The 22,378-nt window shown below is 50.5% G+C and overlaps 1 protein-coding gene across 1 annotated transcript in view; it reads right to left on the bottom strand.

Moving 5' to 3' along the window:
* The window catches only part of RBM19 (RNA binding motif protein 19), a 58,075-nt gene that overhangs the window by 5,221 nt on the left and 30,476 nt on the right, over positions 1-22,378 (bottom strand). Inside the window, exons 22-23 of the mRNA XM_010012188.1 lie at positions 9,427-9,532; positions 2,470-2,590 (exon numbers count right to left, since the gene is read on the bottom strand). Coding sequence (XP_010010490.1) covers positions 2,470-2,590; positions 9,427-9,532 — 227 coding nt within the window. The remainder of the gene's footprint in view (positions 1-2,469; positions 2,591-9,426; positions 9,533-22,378) is intronic.

The raw sequence follows: 22,378 nt of genomic DNA, 5'->3' as shown, positions 1-22,378 counted from the left end.
TGCTCAAAGCTGTGAAGAAATTTAGGGCAGGAAATGAGGAATAAGCTGCGTTGGATACTGGGATAAGACCCACTCCATCCACCACACTATACCTTTTGAAGGTATCTGCCTCCACATCCTGCTTCTCAGATGCTGCTGGCTGGGCTTGGCTTGGGGAGCAACAAGACGACAGCAGCAGCAGCTTTTGGTGGCAAAGAACAGTTGGAGACACCAGGGACCTTGGTCTTGACTCTGTTTCCTAAGCCTTGAAAATCCCAAATTATATTTTCTCTCCCATTCCCAGCTTGGTCCTTCCAACCTGAGATAAGGGACCTTTGCAGCCCGCAAAGCAGGGGGAAGACACTCACAAGTCACTCACAGGTCTCCTACTGAGGTGGGAGGGGAAACTCATTGGGACATCCATGAGCAGTATGGGAATGTCTGAGCTGCTTCTGTTTGTTGTGGGCAGAGGAGGATAGTGGGGGGTGGAAATGGGTATTAGCAAAAAGCAAGCTTGGTTTCTGGTTGACAGAAGCCATTCTGCATCACCAGTGAAACAAGATGTGAGGTCTCAGCCTGGCTCCTCAGTAGGCTGCAGGGGGAGGGAAGACTCAAGGCAGGGTGACAGTGCTGTGTGCTCCATCCTCTCCACCCCAGCTCCATGTGGGAAAATCAGCCTCTGGCTACACTGGGGAGGAAACACAAAGGACCATCCCTACAGGGGCTGAAGGCAGAGCAGTAGCTGCAGATTTTCCCTCTTTATCACTATCACAATTGCTTTTTGCACACCCACAGCAAAAGGGAGAGGGTGCAGCTCCCTCTCCTCCTCAGGCTGCTGCCCATCCCTGCCAAAAAGCCCTTGAAATCAGGAGAGAGCACTTCCCAAAGAAAGAAAATCCCACCATGGAACTCCAGCCTGCCAGTGCAGTGTGGCGCAGCCGAGACCTCATCCCAGTGCCCACCAGTGTGCCCCAGACAGGCTTTGTTATGGAGATGTGCTCCTGGCAGATCTCCTGCTGCTGCAGGATTAGCTACCAGCGGTTTTGCAGCAGAGGATGTGTGTGTGCACCAGGCAGGGCTGAAGTCATTGGATGTTATTTCTCTCCCCTTGAGACGGTTGGAGCACAGTGATGACTGCTGCCTTCAAGCACATTTTCAGTCCCTAAAGATGGGGAGTGATAACCTTGCTCCTGAAGTCACTGCAGCTCCAAGGCTGCATTCCTCCTGGGATGTGCAAATCCTCTCCCAGAGTCTCCACCTTGGTGAAGAAGACCCCAGACAAGGGGGCTAGAGCAAATGCAGACTGGAATCAGGAGCAAGCTGAGCCTGGGGAAGGTGGGAGGTGACAGAACTCACAGGCAGCATCTGCTGTGAGTCTGCAACTACCAGAAAGCCAAGACTGGGTTTTTTCCTCCTACATTAAGCAGAGTAGAAAGGGGTAAAGGAGATCCTGAGTATAAAATGGGGTACACGAGACATCACATCTGCTACCTTCTGCACCCAGGTGGAGATTCACATCACTGTGATCAAGCACTGGGCTCTGGGTGGGCACATCCATCCCCTAGCTGTGCCCATCCTCCTGCTGCCTCACACGTGCCCTCAGCAGCACAGCTCTGCCCCCAGGCTATTACCCACGTCTGGACACTCTTTTTTGGCACCACACTGGAGATCAGCCCATGGATTCCAGTACATCCCACTTTGCTCCACACCTCTCCAGTTGTACCCACTCTCAACCCTTCCACCACCAAACTGCAGCTTCCCAGCCTGTAACACCAGTGCTCTGAGCACACCATTTCACAAACAGGAGGCTGGGTCCCTCTGGAGTCAGGCTCAGTAAATAAGCAAGACTTGCTGCTCTTCCATTCTCAGCCCTACAACTGTTTATGCCACTCCTCAGGACGATGGGCATGTGTGTGCTGGAAAAGGGAAGCTGGGAGGGGATGGAGGAGGAAGAGCATTGATCCCCAGCTTAGCCCTCCAGCCCAGGGGAGCCCTTCCTACATAAATATTTGCCAAGCAATGCATTTGTGCCTGTCAATGGCTGTCAATAGGAGCCTGCAGTGCTGTTATCTGCCAAGCTGTCATTCTCAGGAACCTGATCCAAACAGCCCTGTCCGTGTCTCAACTGATGGCCAAGTTATTTGTCCCTTTTCATCTGCCAGAGCCTGGTCCCCAACTACAGAGCACCCTAGGGTGCAGGCGGATGGAGTGAAAGCATCGTGGCTGGCAGGAGGCATTGATGTGCCTCTGCACTACCAGCACACAAAGAGTTAATGGGCTCACATCCACACAGAGAGCTGTCAGACAAAGCCATGGCCTGGATGCCTCCTGCTTCCCCCTGCATCCTCAGGCTCCAGCATCTCCCTGCCAGCTCTGGCAAGCCAGTAGTGGCAGGGAAAGGGCTTGCGTGGACCAGTAAGTAGCATGTGCCAGATGGGATGGTGCCAGGCAGGGATGTAGTAACAGGCCAGAAGGAAGCTGCTACCTTACCATGGAAATGGTCTGCTGTTTTCCGTCTCAGGGCCTCCACTGTCTCCTCTGTGTCTGCCCACTCCAAGACCAGCCTCCGGCCATACAAGTGTGTGCTGTGGCACAGGGCATTGAATGCTTTCTGCAGGGTGAAGAGGGAAAAAGAAGATCAGAAGGGAGAAAACAAAAGCAAGCTCATATGAGACAAAGCAAAGATGTCCCTCCCCCTGCCCTGAATCTAAAAGCCACCAGAGAACATCCTGCTTTGCTCTGATGGGGCAAGGATTCATCTCCATCAGTGGCTTTGACTCGGTCATTTATCTTCTCCATACTTGCAGCGGAGCAAATACTCACCACCATTCCTGCAGGCTGCTGCTGCTCACCAGGGAGCAGGCTCAAATCCAGCCTAGCAAGCAGCTCAAGGCTGGCTGCAGCCCTGCGTCGCCCTGGGACCACACCTGAGCTGGGCTGAGGAGATGTGGGGCAGCAGAGGTGGGTCAACAGCACACCAGGGCTGGGATTAAGTCAGGTCAGGAGCTCTGCAAACTCGCATCCCTGGAACAAACATGGCAGCTACAGGACCACAGAAACATATCCCACTGTCCATCAGGGATGTGTCCTCCCATCCAGAGCTCCAAAGCTGTCCTGAAGAAGGCCAGACCTCTTCCCTGGGCCATTTTTTAAAAGCAATTTTGAACCACTTCTGTGTCCCCAAATAACACATCTCTGGGCAGAGGGGCCCTTCCTGCAGGAGATTTTGGCTGCCCACCACCACTCCTCTGCAGGCAGGATCCTGCCTGAGCTCCCTGGTTACAAACCTCAACAAAACCTCCCTCATTTCCAGTGCCAGCACTCATAAACCTGCATTTTCCCCTGCTTCTGACTCCCTTTCACTCATAGAATCCCTATTGATTATAAGAAAGAGAAACATGGAGCACCACCTCCTCTGGGCTGACCCCAGCAGGGTGCTGTGCCTCTGTTTTGGGGGGCACATTCCTCTCCTCCTAAGGGCTGCAAGCCTGGCTGGTGCTTTTGCAGCTACAGCTGGATTCATTTGCCACTGCTGGTGTTTTAAAAGCCCATCTTCCAATTAGCAGAGCAATGTGTTGGCTTAAATAAGCACTCAAGGGGAGGTGGCAGTGGGGAGCTGTGCTGGCACCAAGAGTCATTGCCAAAGCTTGGCAAACAACTGCAGCTCAAATCACTGGGTTTCATTTGTTAATTTATACTTCTTAAGTTCTTATTTCCCATAGCACAAAGGAAGAGGAAGGTTGGAAGACAAGCAAAGAGCCCCAGCGACCTCACTGCACTCCACAGCAGGCCATGGAGGAGGGCAATCCGTGCTGAATGTGTCCATGATCCCAGTGTAACCTGTGCTGTGTGGTGGGCTCTCATCCTCCGAGCCACTTGATGTCCTCCTTGTTGCAGGATTGCATTATCTGCTCAGCCCAGTTTGGAATAAGGCATTCTCTGGTTTTGTGGGCAGCAGTGGGAATGGTCATGGAGCAAGAGGGAAGCCAGATGTTGCCACTAAGTTGTTCTTCATAAAAGAAACCCGCTGGGAGAGATGCATCTGCCAGCAGCCTGGTGACATGGGCACTTCCCAGCCACATGCACTCCCAAAATGAGCTGGTGTGCACCCAGGAGAAAGCAAAGCTCAGGATGCCAGGGAGAGATCACAGGAGACCCCTTCAGCCCACCACTGCTCCGGCCCATGCAGGAAAGGAGGAGAAGCCACACATTTCAGGTGAAAACCCTGCAAAGTCCTGTGTCCAGCTCTGGGGCAACAGCACAAGAGGGACATGGAACTGTTGGAGGGAGTCCAGAGGAGGCCACGGAGCTGCTGCGAGGGCTGGAGCAGCTCTGCTCTGGAGCCAGACTGAGAGAGCTGGGCTGGGTCAGCTGGAGAAGAGAAGGCTCCTAAAGGGGACGCCTTAGAGCAGCTCCAGTGCCTAAAGGGGCTACAAGAAACCTGGAGAGAGGCTTTGGACAAGGGTCTGTAGGGACAGGACAAGGGGAATGTCTTTAACCTGCCAGAGGGGAGACTGAGATGAGCTCTGAGGCAGTAGTTCTTCCCTGTGAGGGTGGTAAAGGCTTTAAGGTCATTTTCAAGCCAAACCACTCTGTGATTCTACAATTAAACATGTGAATGTCACTTCCTTTGGAAACAAGCTAAACCATAAAACTTAGCTCTATATTGCTCTGAGAGGAATAAATATTTTTTCAGGAGTTAAAAAAAAAGAGAAATCGCCAATGATTTAAAAGACAAAAGGATGAAGGGGACAAATGCCACCCCCATACATCCACACTGCTGGAAATCTTCCAGCAAGAGAAGGAAATTTGCCACTGCTGCTATTACAAATGAAAAGATAGGTAGGGAAAAAAATACATTTTACTCACATGAGTAATATGACATGAGGACAAGCAGGTTGGCTTCCAAAGACATAGCACTGAATGGCCAGAGATTTGTTTAGCTGAACCTGAACTAGGGATGAAGAGAGGTGTACACACACTATCATGTAACACTAAAAGCTGAAGAGCCCTGGCAAGCCTCCTCACAGGTCTCTTCTGCTTTCCAAATGCTTCAGGGGTTGCACGAAAACCCTACAGCCTTCCGCCCCTAGGAAATAGGATGCAAGTATGCTTAAAACACACTGGTTTTGAACCCTCCTGAGTATGACTTGGCAGAGTTTGGTTCAAGCTTAATGTTGTATCTCAGTGCAGTGGGGTTGTGTTGCTAGCTCTAAGTACAGCTTGGGCAGCGATAGAGCCCAACCAGGGGAAACAGCAGGGAAAAGAGGAGGAGAGGCTGGAACAGCAGCTTAAAAATACTTGTGGGATTCAGAAAGGGGCTTTTAAAATGATGGGGTAGCTGATATACTCACATGAAGGCACTGGGACATGACAGATGCTGCTCTGGAGCAGAGTCTGCTGCGCCGGGGCAGTGGAGAGGCAGAGATCAAGAGACCGGACCATTGCGCCTGTCACCCCCAAGTGCTACAGCTCTATCCCTAAACGCCATGTTAATTTGGAGGACAGTGCTGCTCTGCCTAGAGATTCCCCCTTGCCCTATTAAATACTCAAGCTGAAGGGCCTCCGGGCTGGAGTCATTAGAGGGACAAAGGGTCAACAACATTAGGAGCTTGATAAATTTCCCTTCCTTACAAAAGCCAGTCCCAACTGAGGATGCTCTCTGTGATGCCAGCTGCACACGAGGATTTTTCCTTCCATGTGTATGCATTTTTAAAGGCTTGACTGTCTTTCCCGAATGGGCAATTTCTGTTTGGAGACCAGATGCATTTTTATATCAACAGGGGAGAAAAGTGGAAACTTGGCTTCCAGTTAATAGTTCACAAATAAAAACAATCCTCCAGCAATTCCACCCAGGGAATGTCAGGAAACATGTCAAATGGGTAATGCTGCCTTAACGGGATTCATTTGTTATTGCCAGCAGATCAAAGTTCCCCTTCTCATCCCTGAACTTCCATGTACTCTCAGCTAGTGGTCAGCTGGCAGTGGGGATTTAAAACCAAAGGCCAGGTTGGACACAGGGGCTTGGAGCAACCTGCTCTAGCGGAAGGTGTCCCTGCCTCTGACAATGGGTTGGAACTGGATGAGCTTTAAGGCCCCTTCCAATCCAACCATTCTGTGATTCTATGATCAGCAGGCACACAAACCATCTTTGTGAGTATTACTTTGTTCTTCACACTGCTGTCTTTGACATGAGTTCTTCCCCATTGCCTGTCTTGGCATGGGTGTGTGTTGTGATCTGCTAAATAATGCTCACAGCACAGAAGACAGAGGGCTGCTAATTTCACCTGATGGTAGTGTAACACTCCCAGTTGAGTCCATTCATCACCCTGGGAGCTGTCAAATGACCCAAGAAACAGCCCTGGCTGTAGACATCACTGTGGGAAAGCCAGGCTTCAGAATGGGGCTCTGAAGGATGAGTAGCTGATGGGATGAGAAGATGCTCCCACTGGCAGCATCCTGTGCCCTGCCTGAACGTCACCTTCCCTAAAAGCAAGGTGACCTACTGCTCTCCTTAGGCAGAGCATATGCAGAGGCTGAGGGAACCCAACAGGACAGTTCGGAGCAGGAGCCCCACATCTCTGTCCTGGCTTTGGAAAATCTCCATATACATTCCCACAGCAGCTGTGATTGCTCAGAGAAAAAGACAAACACGAGAGGTCACAAGCTTTAAATGCTCAACAAAGCCCCCCTAACTATTCCATTACAAACCCATCATGTTTTATAAGATGCTTAGAAGCGATTTCCACATTACCACTCTGAGCAACAACATCACTGACAGCCACAGCTATTCAGCTCCGAGGTCTCCAGGCCCACTCCCCTCCTCTTTCATTTCACTAGGCAATAAACTCGGAGCCAATTATGGCCCTGTTTACAATATTCAGGATCCTATTCATCAATACCCAGCGCATCCTCTTGCAGACGGCCAATGGAGTGTACTTGATGTGACACTTGTGAGACAATTAAATCCCTCAAAGAGATGAGGGAGATAAAAAGAAAAGGAGAAGGAAGAAGAGCCGGTTTGCTGGAGAAGAACAACATCCCCCACAGATGCTCTTCCACAGGGCAGCTTGCTCCCTGCATGCTCGCCTCTCCTGTGGCTTCCACGAGCTTTGGGAATGCTGCCCAAAAGCCAGTGCCCTCCCAGTGCTCCCCAGGATGGATGGACTTCCTACCACTGAGATCTCTATTTGTCCAGCTCAGCTGGAATCAGCCACCAGGTCCCCAAGCAGCTGGAGAGGGATGGGAGGGAGACACTGAACCTCTGCCCTGTTTCCTCCTGAACGCAAGCAGAAAAGCAAGTGCTGTCCCATGCACCCCAAACTGAGCAGCAATAAGGACACACAAGAGGGATGTGGAACTGTTGGAGAGAGTCCAGAGGAGGCCACGGAGCTGCTGCGAGGGCTGGAGCAGCTCTACTCTGGAGCCAGGCTGAGAGAGCTGGGCTGGGTCAGCTGGAGAAGAGAAGGCTCCTAAAGGGGACACCTTAGAGCAGCTCCAGTGCCTAAAGGGGCTCCAGGAAACCTGGAGAGGGACTTTGGACAAGGGCCTGGAGGGACAGGCTTTAACCTGCCAGAGGGGAGATTGGATTGAGATGAGCTCTGAGGCAGAAGTTCTTCCCTGTGAGGGTGCTGAGGCGCTGCCACAGGGTGCCCAGAGAAGCTGTGGCTGGCCCCTCCCTGGCCGTGTTCAAGGCAGGCGACACGGTCTAGTGTGAGGTGTCCCCGCCCATGGCAAGGGGTTGGAACTGGATGAGATTTAAGGTCCCATCATCCCACACCAGGCTGGGATTCTATGGTTCGATGATAACCAGCCAGGTCCATGTATGCACCTTTCCATTTCCTTTAGGAAAAGATTAATTCAAACACTTGGAAGAAATACTGAGTGACTCTGGAGTGAAGCAGAGGTTAAAGCAAAGCAGCCCTGAGCTGGAGTTTGAGCAGAGCCATGGGCACAGGGAGAGGAACCAGTTCCCAGGGGACTCACTGCACCCCATGCTGCCCAGTGAGCAAGGAAAGGACAAATGCTGAGTAGAAAGAAGTTTGAATTAGGATCAATACAGGACTAACAAAGAAACTTTATGTACTGTGCTATATGGGAGGTCAGACTGGAAGGGATGATCTAATAGTCCCTTGTGATCCTGGATCAATGAATCCTGTCTAAAAACATAAACACAGGCTCTGCTTGCTCCTCCTCCTCTGTCCTTCAGTTCTGCTCATGGTCTGGTAAATTCAGAGTCTCAAGGAGTCAGTGGACCCATGTGACCCCTTCCTTTCAGCAATAACATCCCTTGGCCTGTGCCCACAACCATTCCCCTTCAAGATAACTGTGCAAACTGCCAGGGGCCAGCAGTGGGGATGAAACCTGCAGTGCTTTGGTGCTGGGAGTACCCACACAGCAGCTTCCAGCAGGGCTGAGGACCCTCCTCCTGTCCAGGCCATGAGAGACCATGCCTGGTCTTGCCTTCTCCTGAACCACTGGCAAAGAGAGAACATCACTATCAGACAGGCTACAACCCTCTTGTTTCTTCTGGAATTATGGAATTTCACCATATAGGAAAGCTCCAAAATAGTAATAGACAATAGCATTTTGAACAGGAATCTATCCCAGTTTAAAATGCTATGGAATATTTAGCAGCAGGAAGTGCATATAGATTGTGAAGACATCAAGATATTGGAACAATTTGTGAGTTCTGGTTAAAGCAAAACGTGCTTTCAACCTTCAGGAGCTCAGTTCTTGTTGTTGAGAAAGGCACAGTTTGCTGCTGCTGCAGTTTTTCAGGTTATTGTGAAATAACCAGTGCAGACCATTCTGAGAAAGCATCCTCGGCCAAGCTGTGACTGCCAAGTCCCCTCTTCAGACCAAGACAAGTGACTGTATTACAGAACTTGATCTTTGGTTTTCTGTTCTCTCTGCTTGCCCATCCTTTTGGCCAATTCACAGCCACTGCTTTAGTGCACTATCTGAAAAGCACCAGGGGAAGGATGCTCGCAGGGGGTCTCATAACACACACAGGAACTGATGAACACTGGCCTTGCACGGTTTACAACAGTGAACAGCCACAATATCCAAAACTCCCCTAAACCCAAGGCAATAGTGAAGGTGGGACATGTACTCAGGTTTCCTGATGTGTTAATGTTGGTCAAACCCATCCCTTTTCACCTGGCTTCTGACAAACCTCAAAAATAAGCCCCCTGCCCTTCTACAGTAGAAGAATTTTTAGCCATTTTATCAGTTGCACCAAACTTGTGCCCATTATGGCTTAGGTTTGGTTTCTGTCACGTAACCTGGAGGTTTTAGCCTCAAGGCAGCTTTGCTGGTGAATGGTAACAGCCTGCCCCAACTCTGGGCTAAGGCTCAGTGTGACAGAGCCTCCAGGCTCCCTTCATCACCTTCTGCTCTGAGAGCAGGCTTGGGGAGTGCCAGAAAAGGAAGACTACATCTCACCTTGGCATCCTGCTTGGTGAGGAAATCCACAAAGCCAAAGCCCCGGTGGGATCCTGTTCCTGCCATTTTCTTGGGCAGCCGGACAGTCTTCAGCTCTCCAAAGGTGCTGGGAATTAGAGAGGGAAAAGCAAAGACACTGTGAGATCAAGGAAAGAACCATCAGTTTATCACAAACCACAGTGCTACTGGTTGCAGGCCCTGTTCAGGGCAGCCAAAGAGCATCTCCAGGTTACTGCTGCTCCAGTCCATCACCAAACCAGATGTATTTGCACCTCTGAAGAGCATACAGGATGCAGGCATGAGACAGAGCATAGCCCCATGGGGACCTATTCTCTTTCCAGAGTAGCTTCTCCATCCCCAGAGCCTGTTGTGGCCCCATCCCTCTGCTCCATGGATGCTGGACATCACTTTTAAGACTGCATTTCCTCACTTTAACACTTGGGTACCTGCATTTCCAGCCACCCAGCCTCTTTCATGGGCTGGAATAAACTGCTTTTACTTAAGCTTCCTGAATGTAGAAAGAGGCGAATTCCGCAGACCCAAGTCCTGCACAACAACCCTCAGATCCAGCAGCATTTCAGACAAGTTTTTGAGTGCCAACAAGGTGGCAAGTCAAGGAATGGAGAGATAAGGGGGTTTCTTTTTAGCTGGAGGGTGTGAGGTAGGGCTCAGCCATGACCCAAGTGACACCTTGTCATGGCATGCTTGTCCCTAAAGGAGCTTGTCACTTGAGCACCAAAGCACCCAACCATCCCACTAGCCTGGACCTTGTCCAAAAAGCCTGAAAACAGACCCAAAAGAGCCCTCTCCACTGCCATCCCCTGGAGAAATTCCAGGACAAAGCCGATGCTTTCTCTGCATCCAAGCTCTCACTTCCCCTTCTCCTCCCCTCCCCTTCCAGCCATTTATCAAACACATATGCACAAACTGCAGGCAATAAATATTTAATGTGGACCAGGTCTGACTAGATGTGTTATTTTATTTGAAAATCTACACACACACACACGTGCATACACAAAAGGAACCCAGGATGCAGCAGTGCCAAAGAGCACCTGGGAATAAACACAGTAAAGGCTATAAATGCTCTCGTGAAATGATATAAGCTAAATCCTAGGAGTTAACCTGGTGCACTGGCAGCATGACCAGGCATTCATCTCCCCAATTTCCTTAGGCAACGTGGTGTGTAAATGTACCATTATGAAGCTGCAAAATGAATCTGCACGTCTCCTCCTCACTGCTTTCCCTCCCTCCTGCCCCCTTCGAGCTGGTGTTACACAAACAAACAAACCTGAGTGGAGGGGAGGGAGCAGCCTCCACTGTGGGGATGCTCAGTCCCGGGAGCAGCAGAAGGGTCCTCTTGCATGGGGGTATGGGCAATAGGGGCCCCAGGAGCATTGTGGGTGGCTCCTATAGCTTGCAGCATCCCTGTAGCAGCTCAAATGCCACAGTTGGGTTAAGGAAGAGGTAATGAGAGAGCTCCCAGCCCAAGGATATGACCACCTAGAGAGAGAGCCTGTGGTGGTATGGGCAGGGGTGTGCTTGTTGCAGTCTATGGAAAACACCACAGGCATTGCCTATGGGGAGCAGAGTGTTTGCTAAAAGGGAGGAGGTCTCAGACAACATTTACTCTGTGCACGACAACACCGCTTGTCTTCCTTTGACACCAAGAACCAGCATGCAGATGGGTGAGGATAGGTAAGAAGGTGCTCATGGGGTCCCAGGGGCAGCTGTGGTGACCCATCTTAACCCTGGGCAGAGACAGGAGAAGATGCTTCTTCTTTCCTTCATTCCCAGCTCAGAGATACCCATGCTGGGAGATGTCTGGAGGCAGTGGGGACCTGATCCAGAGCGGGTCTGGCCACAAGCATCTCCCTGAGCAGGCAGCTGCAGGGAGGAAGGACAGCGGTACCCAGCAGCTGCTCCCAGAGGGATGGATCCATCAGGAGGCAGGCAAAGCAGGGGGGTGAGGGAAGCCGAGGGGCACGGCAGAGACAGGGCTGACCCCACCAGGGCTGCCAGTAAAACACCTACCCCCAACTGTGGTGCTAATTAGAAACCACAACACAGCAATTACCAGCCCAGGAGCTGCGAATGAAGTGGAGAGCTCGGGCCTTTAATGTTCCCCTCTCCAGTGCCAGGCAGAGGCTCACACCTCTCTTTTCCAATTATTTCCTCTGGATTTTGGGGGGGGAGGAAGGCAGAGGAGGAGGGAACCCAATTACCCCCTGCAGCGCCAGGCTCCCAGTACCCAGGGAAGGCAGATGCTGCATGTCTGCTCCCACATCGATGCTGCAGCCTTCCAGCTTCGGGATGGCTGCGCATGGACCGTGCCACAGGCAAAGCCACAGGAGCAAGGATGGCAGAAGAAAAAGGGACATAAGCAAAACCCGAGCAAAATGAGAGGGGAGGGAAGAAAGCAGCTTTAATACAGGCTGCTAAACTGCAGCTCGACTGTAAGATCCCACTGAGCTGCTTTAAACCACACGCTTCCCAGGGGTGGGGATGGCTTCGAAGGCAGAGGGACTCACAGCAACTTGGGTGTCACCGACACCTCTTTCCCCTTCCAGAACATGGTTCCAATGGGCATAATCAGCATGAAAATGCAGCAGGGATGGGGATTTTTGAAGCTGACCAAGGATGGGGGTTCTTGGGGGTTCTTGGAGCCAACATCTCTCTCCTTGTCAAACTGGACAGAGATCAGAAAGCACTGGCACCAAACCCCTCTGCCAGTGAGGAGCACAACACTGTGCCAAGCTCCTGGCCCCAAGCACAATGGTTTACCAGGAAGGCCCTGGATATAGTATGAGTGAGAAACCAGACTGGTTTCTGGGTTTGTACCCACCAGCATCCAGGTCTTCCCCAAGTGCTCCTGAGCTCCTGCACCAGGGCTCAGCTCCAGCACAAGCACTGAAGGACCTGAAGGTTGCAGGAGCAAAGCCATTTCCTTCTTGAGACATTGACTTGTTTGCAGAAGACTCTAAGCTCCTTTCTGGTGAGTCCTGCACCCACCAGACCCATATGCTTGGCCTGGGGCTGGATGTCTGGCCAGGCACCCCTGCAGTTCTTGGTGGCACCACACCAGGCTGAGATTTCATCTGCAACAAGTGCAGCAAAACCACGTCTTGTACGAAAAACCTCCCCATAGAGCTGCTCATGATTATCATAGAATCCCAGCCTGGTTTGGGTTGGAAGGGAACTTAAAGGTCATCCAGTTCCAACCTCCTGCCACGGGCAGGGACACCTTCCACTAGAGCAGGTTGCTCCAAGCCCCTGTGTCCAACCTGGCCTTGAACACTGCCAGGGATGGGGCAGCCACAGCTTCTCTGGGCACCCTGTGGCAGCGCCTCAGCACCCTCACAGGGAAGAACTTCTGCCTCAGAGCTCATCTCAGTCTACTTCTTAAAGGGATGTAAACCAGAGGAAGAGGTTTTCTTTACAGAACTTGGCAATCCAAGAGTGCTTGATCAGCTTATAGCTGAGGGCACACCAAGATCAAGCACGATGAACATGTCTTTGTGTTTGGGACTTGAAAATAACAAGCACAATGAGCTTGGTAGCAGGAGAGCAGTGATGGAAAGGGACAGAGCTGCAGGGGAAGAACTTGTGGGTTTTGCTGGCAGAGGAGGGAAGAAAGTTTCTGGAGATCACCTGTATCCTGTATCCCTGTCCTTGTCTGGCTTCTTGGCCAGGATGGGCAAGCACCTTCCAAGTGAGCAGTATGTTGTCTACCAAGCTAGAGTGTGCTCTGGTTAAGAGCAATATAATGTCTTATAATTAGCAGGCAAAGGACTTGCCTCCCAGTTGGCCTGTGCCAGAAGGATATAATTACAATCCCAGGCAGTAATGTTCCTCTGACCTGCAGCCAACTTGCAGTGTGGAGAAGAAATCTACTTCTCTTCCCTCTGTTCAGCCAGGGAAGAGAAGGGGTGGCTGCAGCACCACTGGAAGAGCTGCCAAAGCAGCACAAGAGCACCTGACAGCTGGCAATGCCATGCAGAAGTGCTGGATCCCATGTGGGTGGAAGGGAGGGGACGGCCCTTCTAGCATCTCTGGGAATATCACATGTTTCTGCTGAGCACGGGATGCATGACTTGTCAAGGGAAAGGTCCTTCAGACCCATCCCACACCTCTCCAAGCCCTGATCTCACTAGGGATTTCAGAGGACACTTATTACTATGTGGGGAAGGAAGGCAGGAGGTGATGAAGCAATGTATGCATGGCAGATTGCTAGGAGGTTTGCAACCCTGCTGCCTCCTTGGCAAAGTTCCTGCTCTTTGCTTTTGCCCCCCATCAAAACTGCCTCTATTAATTGTGGTTATGGCAATTAGCACAATTAATATAACTAACTAATAAACAGTGACAAAGGCGAATGGCTTCAAGCTGAAAGAGGATAGATTTAGACTAGATACCATGGAACCACCCCATGCCGTTCACTTTTGGATTGTGTGCGACCTTGTTGTCCTGCACCCCAGGTGCCTCCTCACAGCCCGGCTTAGTGCAAGGGATTTACTAATTCTTGTGCGCTCCCTTGCCCAGACTGCAGGTGCTCAGGAGCGATGACAAGGGGGAATGGCTTCAAGATGAAAGAGGGGAGATTTAGATTAGATATTAGTGAAAAGCTGCTCATGAAAACCCCTAGCAAGGTTGCCAACCTTCCTGTGGGCTTCCATCTACTGCCACCACCTCTTCCTCTGCTCTCACTGCCTTCTCATGGAACCATAAAATGGTTTAGGTTGGAAAGGACCTTAAGATCATCCAGTTCCAACTCTCTGCCATGGGCAGAGATGCCTCGCACTGGACCGTGTGCTGCTGACTCCATCCTCCCTGATGACTGCTGGCAGCACTGGGACAGAGCTCAAGTGCATGAGCCAGGCAGCGTAACCACTCATCAGGCATGGCTCTGGGCAGGGAACATGAGTCCAAGAGACACAAGTCCTTCCCTTCCCTTGCTGCACCACCTCTTCCCCAGCAGCAGTCTGCTGCCACGCACCAGTCCAGCAGAATTCACTCAATCACTCTGCAATGGTCATCTTAACTATATTATTTCCACCCCCCCTCACCCCCAAATAGGACCTTCCTTCCCCCAGCAAATTACATCCCTACAAGCCTCTGCTTCTGCACTGATTTGCTGATTATAAGGGAATGGGGAGGGAAATAATGGCCCTTTTTCTTTCTTCTTCCTTTAGGAAGGACCCTGGCAAATGGTTTTGCCCCTGGGCTGAGCCATGGCCAGTTCCACCCCCTGCATGAGAGAGTTAATGAAACAGGCAGCGGAAGGGCCCTCCCGCCTCCCGCTCCAGGACTTCACTGACTCCAGTACAGCTAATCCCATTACAAGAAAATAACGTGGATAATTCAAGCTAATGAAATCGTTACAAGAATGTGGACAGCCAGGGGTGGACATTCAGAGCCAATTTAACACCCCTTGGTGGTGTTATCCCCAGCACAGGAAATACCTGAAAAGAGGAAGGGAAAGGAAAGAGGGAGGGGAAAAAAAAGAAAGCCCTCCTCTCTCGTTAGCTTAAATCCTGTTAGAGTTAGAGGAATTAATCTGCCACCTATCTCCCCTATTACTGTTATCATCATCATCAGTAACATCTTGGTAACCTCTGAAAATTAGCCAATGAACACACAGGAGGGCAAAGCAAAGGCTCCTGACACCCTCATCCAAGTGCAAACTGCTGCTGCCTCCATGTCTGGTGGAGTGGGGCAGAAATGATGGGTGAAAGGACTTTACAGCACACAAAGGTGTCCTAGTGGACCCCCAGACCATGGCTGCATGGATGAAGTGATGCTGGGAAGCAGGTCCCCACCTCAAAGCTGATCCTTCATTCCTGCAGTGGCTCCTTCCTGCACCAGATGATCATGCTGGATAATCAAATCCCCCTTAAAACCCCCATGAGAAGGCAGTGGTACACAGGAGGAGGACAGCCACGTCTGCACCTTGTTCTTTCCTACATGGATCATCAGTTTTTCCAGCTTCCCCTCCTCTTTGCCCAGGAGCATCATCTTTGTTTGGAGGCCTCTCGAACTGCCGCCGCAGCAAAACTGGGTTTCACTTGATGTGATTCCTCAGTGCCAGCCTTGTGCTGCTGGGAGAAGTGCTGCTGTCTTCTCCCAGCTTGGCTGCTCCCAGTCCTCCCAATGGACCCCTTCCTGAGGCTAGTTTTGGGGGGCAGACCTGGCCACCCTGCTCAGAGCTTCCCATCTAAAGCCAAGCTCTCCTCTTGGCCACCCTTACCGAGGAAAGCTGGGCAATTCCACCATGAATCATTCTTTTTAGCACTGAGCATTTCCAGGCAGGAGCTGCCAGTCGTACTGCACTTGTGGAAGAGGTTTTCCACCGCATCCACACCACCTGAAGGAAGTGCAGCCCTGTCTGCTTGGGGTCGAATTTGTGGGGAGCCTCAGCACAATTTCAGAGCTATTCAAGCCTGTGTCCTCAGCTAACGTGGGATCATGAGTGTCCAAAGGCCTCCTGCATATTCAGCTGGACACAGGCGATGCCCACTTGTCCCTCTCCTGCACTGCTGGGTGATGGCAGGACAGTGAAGTGGAGAAACTCCCAAGTCTAAAAGAACTTCCAGGTCCCCCCAGGAGACAGGAATCTCTCTGAAATAAAGGCTTCTGGAATAGAAGTGCCATTTAACACAGTTCTACACAAAGGGCCCACAAAAACTGGGAACAGCATTTTCAAACCAGGAGCTTCTCCAGGACCAGTCATGACCATCAGATCCTGATGAGGCAGGAGCGAGCACTAAGAGATGTTGCAGCCCTTGAGCTGCTGCTAAAGAGCTGGGGAATGAAGCAGGGAGCCCAGGCTCCTCTTCCGCTCTGCTTCCCCATAGAGGTGACCTCAGGATTCCACAACTCTCCCATTATTCCAGCTCACTGCCCACAAAGCCACGGCTGCTGCCTACCAACCTCACACAGACATACAACACTGTGATCCACCTATGAAGGTAGAAAAGGGACTCGTGATTTAACCCGTGCAACATGAATGCAAGCATCTTTGGTACAAGAGATAAAGGAAAAGCCCGACAGCAAAAGCAGCAGAAAAGCTTGAAGTCATAAAAAGACTGGAAAGAAAGCCTGGAAAGACAGAGAAATCACCCAGGGATTTCTCTTTGATGGGAGAACTGGGGCCAGAGAAAGGCGCACGAGCAGCACGTTGGCTGTGGTGATGGGACACGTGGTGTCCAACCTGGGTGCTCATCCCACGTGGAGAGTCTCTGATGTGTCACAGAGAGGAATTTTCCACCTTTCTGCCACTGCAGCACAAATAACACCTCTCCCTATCCTCAGGCTTTATTTCTGCCAGACATGTAGGAAACCTACAGCCTGATTCCCCCTCTGCATCCCCCCCCAGATGAGGCTGGAAGCGACCAATGCTTTCCACAAGCAGCCCTGCCCATAGCATGGGAGTGGGACAAGCCCCCTAGGATGTGCCCGGCATGAACGGCCCCATTCCCTGTCTCTGGAATGCTCTCTCACAAACACATCTAATTGCATCCAGACGGTGCTTTCGGCACACCTGCCACAGCAACTGCTTATCTTGCCGAGGACTTCAAGAGCATCATCTGCAAAGTTTGCAAGGAAGGGAAGGCAATTAGCATTCCCTGGCTAGGCACAAAGATCCTCCTGCTTTATCTCCACCCTGGCTGCTTGGCAGAGGATCCTTCGGTGCTAATTCCCTCCCGCTGCTCCCTCCACATCAGCTCCTCCAGTTGGAAATACACAATGGTGTTTGCTCCCAGAAAAGACCTAAAAGCAAAGCAGGGTGGTTGTGAAGGGAGGGAGCAGTGGTGGCCAAACCTGCCTGCACCGGGAGATGCACCAGTTTTCTCTACAAGAGAGACATTGAGGTGCTGCAGCGGGGCCAGAGAAGGGCATCAGAGCTGGTGTAGAGCCTGGAGCACAAGTGTGATGAGGAAGGGCTGAGGGACCTGGGGGGTTTAGTCTGGAGAAGAGAAGGCTCAGGGGGGACCTTATCGCTCTCTGCAACTGCCTGACAGGAGGATGGAGCCAGGAGGGGGCTGGTCTCTGCTTCCAAGGAACAAGGAATAGTACAAGAGGAATGGCCTCAAGCTGTACAGGGGAGGTTTAGATGGAGCTGAGGAACAATTCCTTCCCCAGAGGGTGCTCAGGCATTGGAACAGGCTGCCCAGGGCCGTGCTGGAGTCACCGGCCCTGCAAGTGTTCACACCCCGGGTAGCCGAGGCCTCAGTGCCAGGGGTTAGTGGTGGCCTTGGCAGGGCTGGGGAATGGTTGGACTGGACGAGCTTGAACGTCTTTTCCAACTCAGTCGACTCTATGATTCTACGTCAAAAGGCAGTAGGACAGAGCCGTGCTTGAAGGAAGAGAGCTTGAGGTCCGGGGCAAGGGAGGCCACTGCAATACACATCGGGGAGGATCTTACAAAGTGCTTAATATATGCACAGACAATGCCGGTGACTACATGGGACATCTACGTGCTTCTCCTAAGGAGCTGTGAATTCACCTACAAGGCTCCTGCTAACATTAAGCCCTATTCCTTGTGGATGTCTCAGCCAGCAACAGCCTCTCTTGGAGCTCATGGTGAAGCAGGATCAGCAATATGACAGCTCTGGCCCTAGACCAACAGGCAGCCACAAGACCTTCCCTCTCCTCACGATCCAAGAGTAGAAGCCAGTGGCTGCTTCCCATCACTTAAACGGCTGCTTTAAAAACATAGCAAAACATTCTATCCCTTCTCCATTTCTTTTCCTTAAGAGTTGCTTCTGAGGGACCTTATCAGAAGCTTCCTGGAATTCCAAGTAAATTAGGCATTAGGCAGGTTTTTAGAACAGTAATTAGGCCACTCCATGCCCCTGATGTATTATTTACCTGAGCAGATATACATAATCAGGCCTCTTCTTTATAACTGGTATTACACACACTAAATTCTACTCCAGTCTATCGTCTAATTACACAATTAGGCTGCATGCTAAACAGAAGGAAAGCAATTCTGAGAACCAAGCAAAAAGAAAGGGAAAAAAACACAACAGTCATTATTAGTTTTTAAATCCTCCATCACCAGCACAGTGGCAGGTCTTCAAATTCTAATATCCCTCCACTTCAGTCACTTCTAGACTGGTGCTGCAGCCAGGTTTGGGGCCTTTAGGTTGCTGCATTTAATGCTACTCTGCAAGGTTTTAATGTTGTGGAGAGATTCAGTTCCTTAAAGAGATTTAGTTTTAAACAGTAATGTTAAAACAGGCTTTTCTCTTCCCTGGTCAGCACGGATTTGCCATGCAGTGGAACCAGCATCACATGGTCTTGCAGCCTCCCTTTGCTGCTCCTCCCAAATGCTGACTATTGTTCAACAGCTTCCCGCTGGCAGAGCCAGACAGGAACAGTGTGACCATCACAGGAATCTAGCCTGACAGAGCTGGCTCCACACCACACTGAAAGGGGCAAAATGAAAGGGGGGATGAGATATCAACACACAGAAAGCCACCCAGCTGCCTCCACGTGCCTTTCAGCCAAGCAGGATGGGTTTGGGTCATCCCCTGATTTATCATAGAATCATTTAGGTTGGAAAATACCTTTAAGATCATCCAGTCCAATTGTAAAACTAACACTGGCAAGCCCACCACTAAACCATGTCCCTAAGTGCCATCATTGTGTACTTCAAAGAGGGAAATGGGGTTAGAACAAAATAGTCTCCAAAAACATCAGTATATTAAGAACTTCTCGAATAAAAAGCTACATTTTTTACTAGAGAGGAAGGAAAGCTTTCACAGAAAGAGCTTCCCCCAGTTCCTTAACCACTTTTTAAACAAAGAAGCTTCTATATCCACAAAGATTTTTCATTTCTTATTTTCTCATCTTGCATTTTTAATTGAACTGGAAAAATGATGCACATCATCATAGATCATAGAATTCCCAAGATCATAGAACAGTTTGGGTTGGAAAGGACCTGAAGATCATCTAGTTGCAACTCCCCTGAATGTGAAAATCAATGCCAGTCACAAAGCCAACTTTCTCCTGCTCCAGCTGCAAACCAGCTCTTCTGTAGGTCCCTTCCTACTGTGCCTGCCCACAGGCAGAGTCATGTCTGTCCTGCCCTTGCTTCCTGGTCCTTGCTGATGGAGCAGTGTGATCTCACCTAACCAATGGCTTTTCTTCTTGATGCTACTGTAATTACTGACCATTTTCTGGGGGAGACAAAAGACATTCAAGTATAGTGGAAAAAGGTCCAGCTCTGCCAGGACAACTGACATCTCTTGAGCCTTCCGCAGCCTCCCATCACACCCACCTGCAAGGACCACGCCAGGACCAAACCACCCTCCTATGATGGCTCTTGCTGAGATGTACTAACAACCACAGTCATGACCTTTATATCCCAAACCTCATGAAATCTCAATCCTTGCACAGACTTCAAGGAGTGCTTCCAATGCTTCCAAAGCCCTTCACAGAGCTTGTGCTCGTAAGCCACAATTCTCCCTGTGTGCAGCACCTTGCAGGACCAGGGCTTAGGAGCCACCAAGTCACTGCAGTAATCACCAGCAGGTCAGGATTTCAAAGGAACCCACAGCTCCAACAGAGCTGAGATTTAGGGATTTATCTCCTTCTGGGCTCTTTTGAAAACCCTGATCAGAGAGCAGCTCTGGTCAAAAATAAGTTATGCTAAAAATAGTGCTCACAAGAGGGGCTGGTACCAATCTCTGCTCCTCTAGGATTCTTATGAGTCAGCTTGTTTCAAAGACAAGAGGAAATTTGTAAAACTAGCAAAGCAGTAAACATGGAAGGGAGATGCAGCCTCACAGGCCCCCAAAGGCATCCTAGGACATCCTTTGGAGAAAGCAGCCTTGTAGTTAAGATACCGGCTGCATCAGTCTGTTGAATCTTAGATTCAACTGTAGAACCTCCTGCACTGAGCTGGAAGAGAGTAAATATAGAAGCAATGAGATATTTATAGGCAGCCAGCTATTTTAACACAGCTCTGCTTTAAAGAGAGTCCTTATTTAAGTCTTGTCCCTGTAAGGCTGCAGGATGACTTAGAGAAATAACCAGCTTAATTATTTTCATCAGGAGAACAGAGAAACACGTAGGGAAGATCAAATGCATGCAAAAGCATGTAGGAGCTTGAGTGAAGTGCTTCTGTTCTGGTGACTCAAATGCAACGAGGATGGTGAGATCTCCTGAGTGCAGGTTTGTCTCCAAAGAGCCCAGCCCAACCACAGCTGAAGTCTGCCAGGGAGCACAGCAAGAGAAAGCATCAAGAACAGGAGCACATCAGCTTGCTGGGAGCCACCATGTCATTCTGCTGCCCTGATAAGCACAATCCTCTCCAGAGACACAATCAACAGTAAAACATTAGACTCCCTCATTGTACTGTAAAATAATGTGAGCAGGGCAGTAATTCTAGATGTACTTATTTGTCATAGAATTCCAGCCTGGTTTGGGTTTAAGGGACCTTGAAGCTTGCCCAGTACCAACCCCCTGCCATGGGCAGGGACACCTCCCACTAGAGCAGGTTGCTCCAAGCCCCTGTGTCCAACCTGGTCTTGAACACTGCCAGGGATGGGGCAGCCACAGCTTCTCTGGGCACTCTGTGCCAGCACCTCAGCACCCTCACAGGGAAGAACTTCTGCCTCAGAGCTCATCCCAATCTCCCCTCTTTCATCTTAAAGCCATTAATTTACTCCAATAATGTTCCAATTCCCCATCCCCAGAATTGGAGGAGTGTGTGTTACCCAAGCAATGATGGTGGGTAACATCTCTTACTTGCTCCCAGTGTACTCTGTCCTTGGGCCATCCTTTTCCAACTCACACCACCACCACTTGCTAAAGCTCAGAGGCTACTTTATGCAGTGGGACACATCTTCACATGTCACTGCAAAGGGACAGGGAGCAAATGCATGGTGCAATTATTATCAGAGCCATCATGTGATTGAGCAATGATGTTTCTCCTCACAGCAGAAAGCTTGTTGCTCTCCACAGCACAGGCTTCCCACCACTGCAGCCAAGAGAGATCCTCCCTATGGAGATGGACCTTCGCAGGACACAGAATGAGCCACCACCAGGCACACATCACCTCCTCCATGGAGGGTGACGTCTGAGAGGTGGGGACATGTCTCCCTGCACTGTCCTTGCCCAGCATCTCGCTGTATCAGTGTGCAACCATGAACCCTGCTGATGCAGCCTTCCTAACTCAATAAATGGGCCAAGTGTCTGCTTCAGTGCTCCCCATCCCCTGCCCCAGCCCTTTCAACTTAAAGCCTCTGCAATAAACTAAATTAACCCCACCACACAGCCTGAGCATTCCACAGCTCTGCTCTCCAGCGTGAGAGTAATGCAATAGAGAGTTCAAAACAGGGCAGGACAGTTCTAAAGCAGCACCCAATGTGAAGGAGAAACGGGGCTACAGGAGAGAAAGAGAAACCATGTTCTGCTGCATCTACCAGCACTGCCTGCACCAGCTGACCTGAACAAGCTGGAATACATGCACAGATACCAGCAGGAAAGAAGAAATGCAATGACACATCTGAAAAACAACCTGCTAATGCCAACTGGGGGCCAAAAGGGAGAAAGTCTGCCCCTTCTGGGTAACTGGCTGCCCATCAGGGATACCCAGCTTGTAGGGGGCAGAGCAGGGACTTCATTTCTTCTTGCTGCAAGGCCAGGGGCTTTCAACACATCCTCATTTTTATAGGCAGAGCAGCTAGGTCCAGTTCTCCGAGCTGGTACACAAGTTGCCATGCTCATATTGATGGATTAAACAGGATGGGAGCAGGCAGTGACTCCCCAGGAAGAGATGTTTTGCTTGAATAGAGGCATTTGCCAAGTTACAAGCTTTCCTCTGAGTCTTGCACCAATGTCAAGCAACAGGGCTCAGGAAACCACATCCCACCATCCCGTCTGTCTCTGAACAGCCACAACATGCCACATACCCTCCAGAAGCAACATCTCTGCTTCAAATGGAAGT

Source organism: Nestor notabilis, unplaced genomic scaffold (assembly GCF_000696875.1).
Source record: "Nestor notabilis isolate BGI_N333 unplaced genomic scaffold, ASM69687v1 scaffold14883, whole genome shotgun sequence".
NCBI lineage: Eukaryota > Metazoa > Chordata > Aves > Psittaciformes > Psittacidae > Nestor > Nestor notabilis.
The sequence above is the reverse complement of the archived record's forward strand: the minus strand, read 5'-3'. Positions and strand labels throughout refer to the sequence as shown.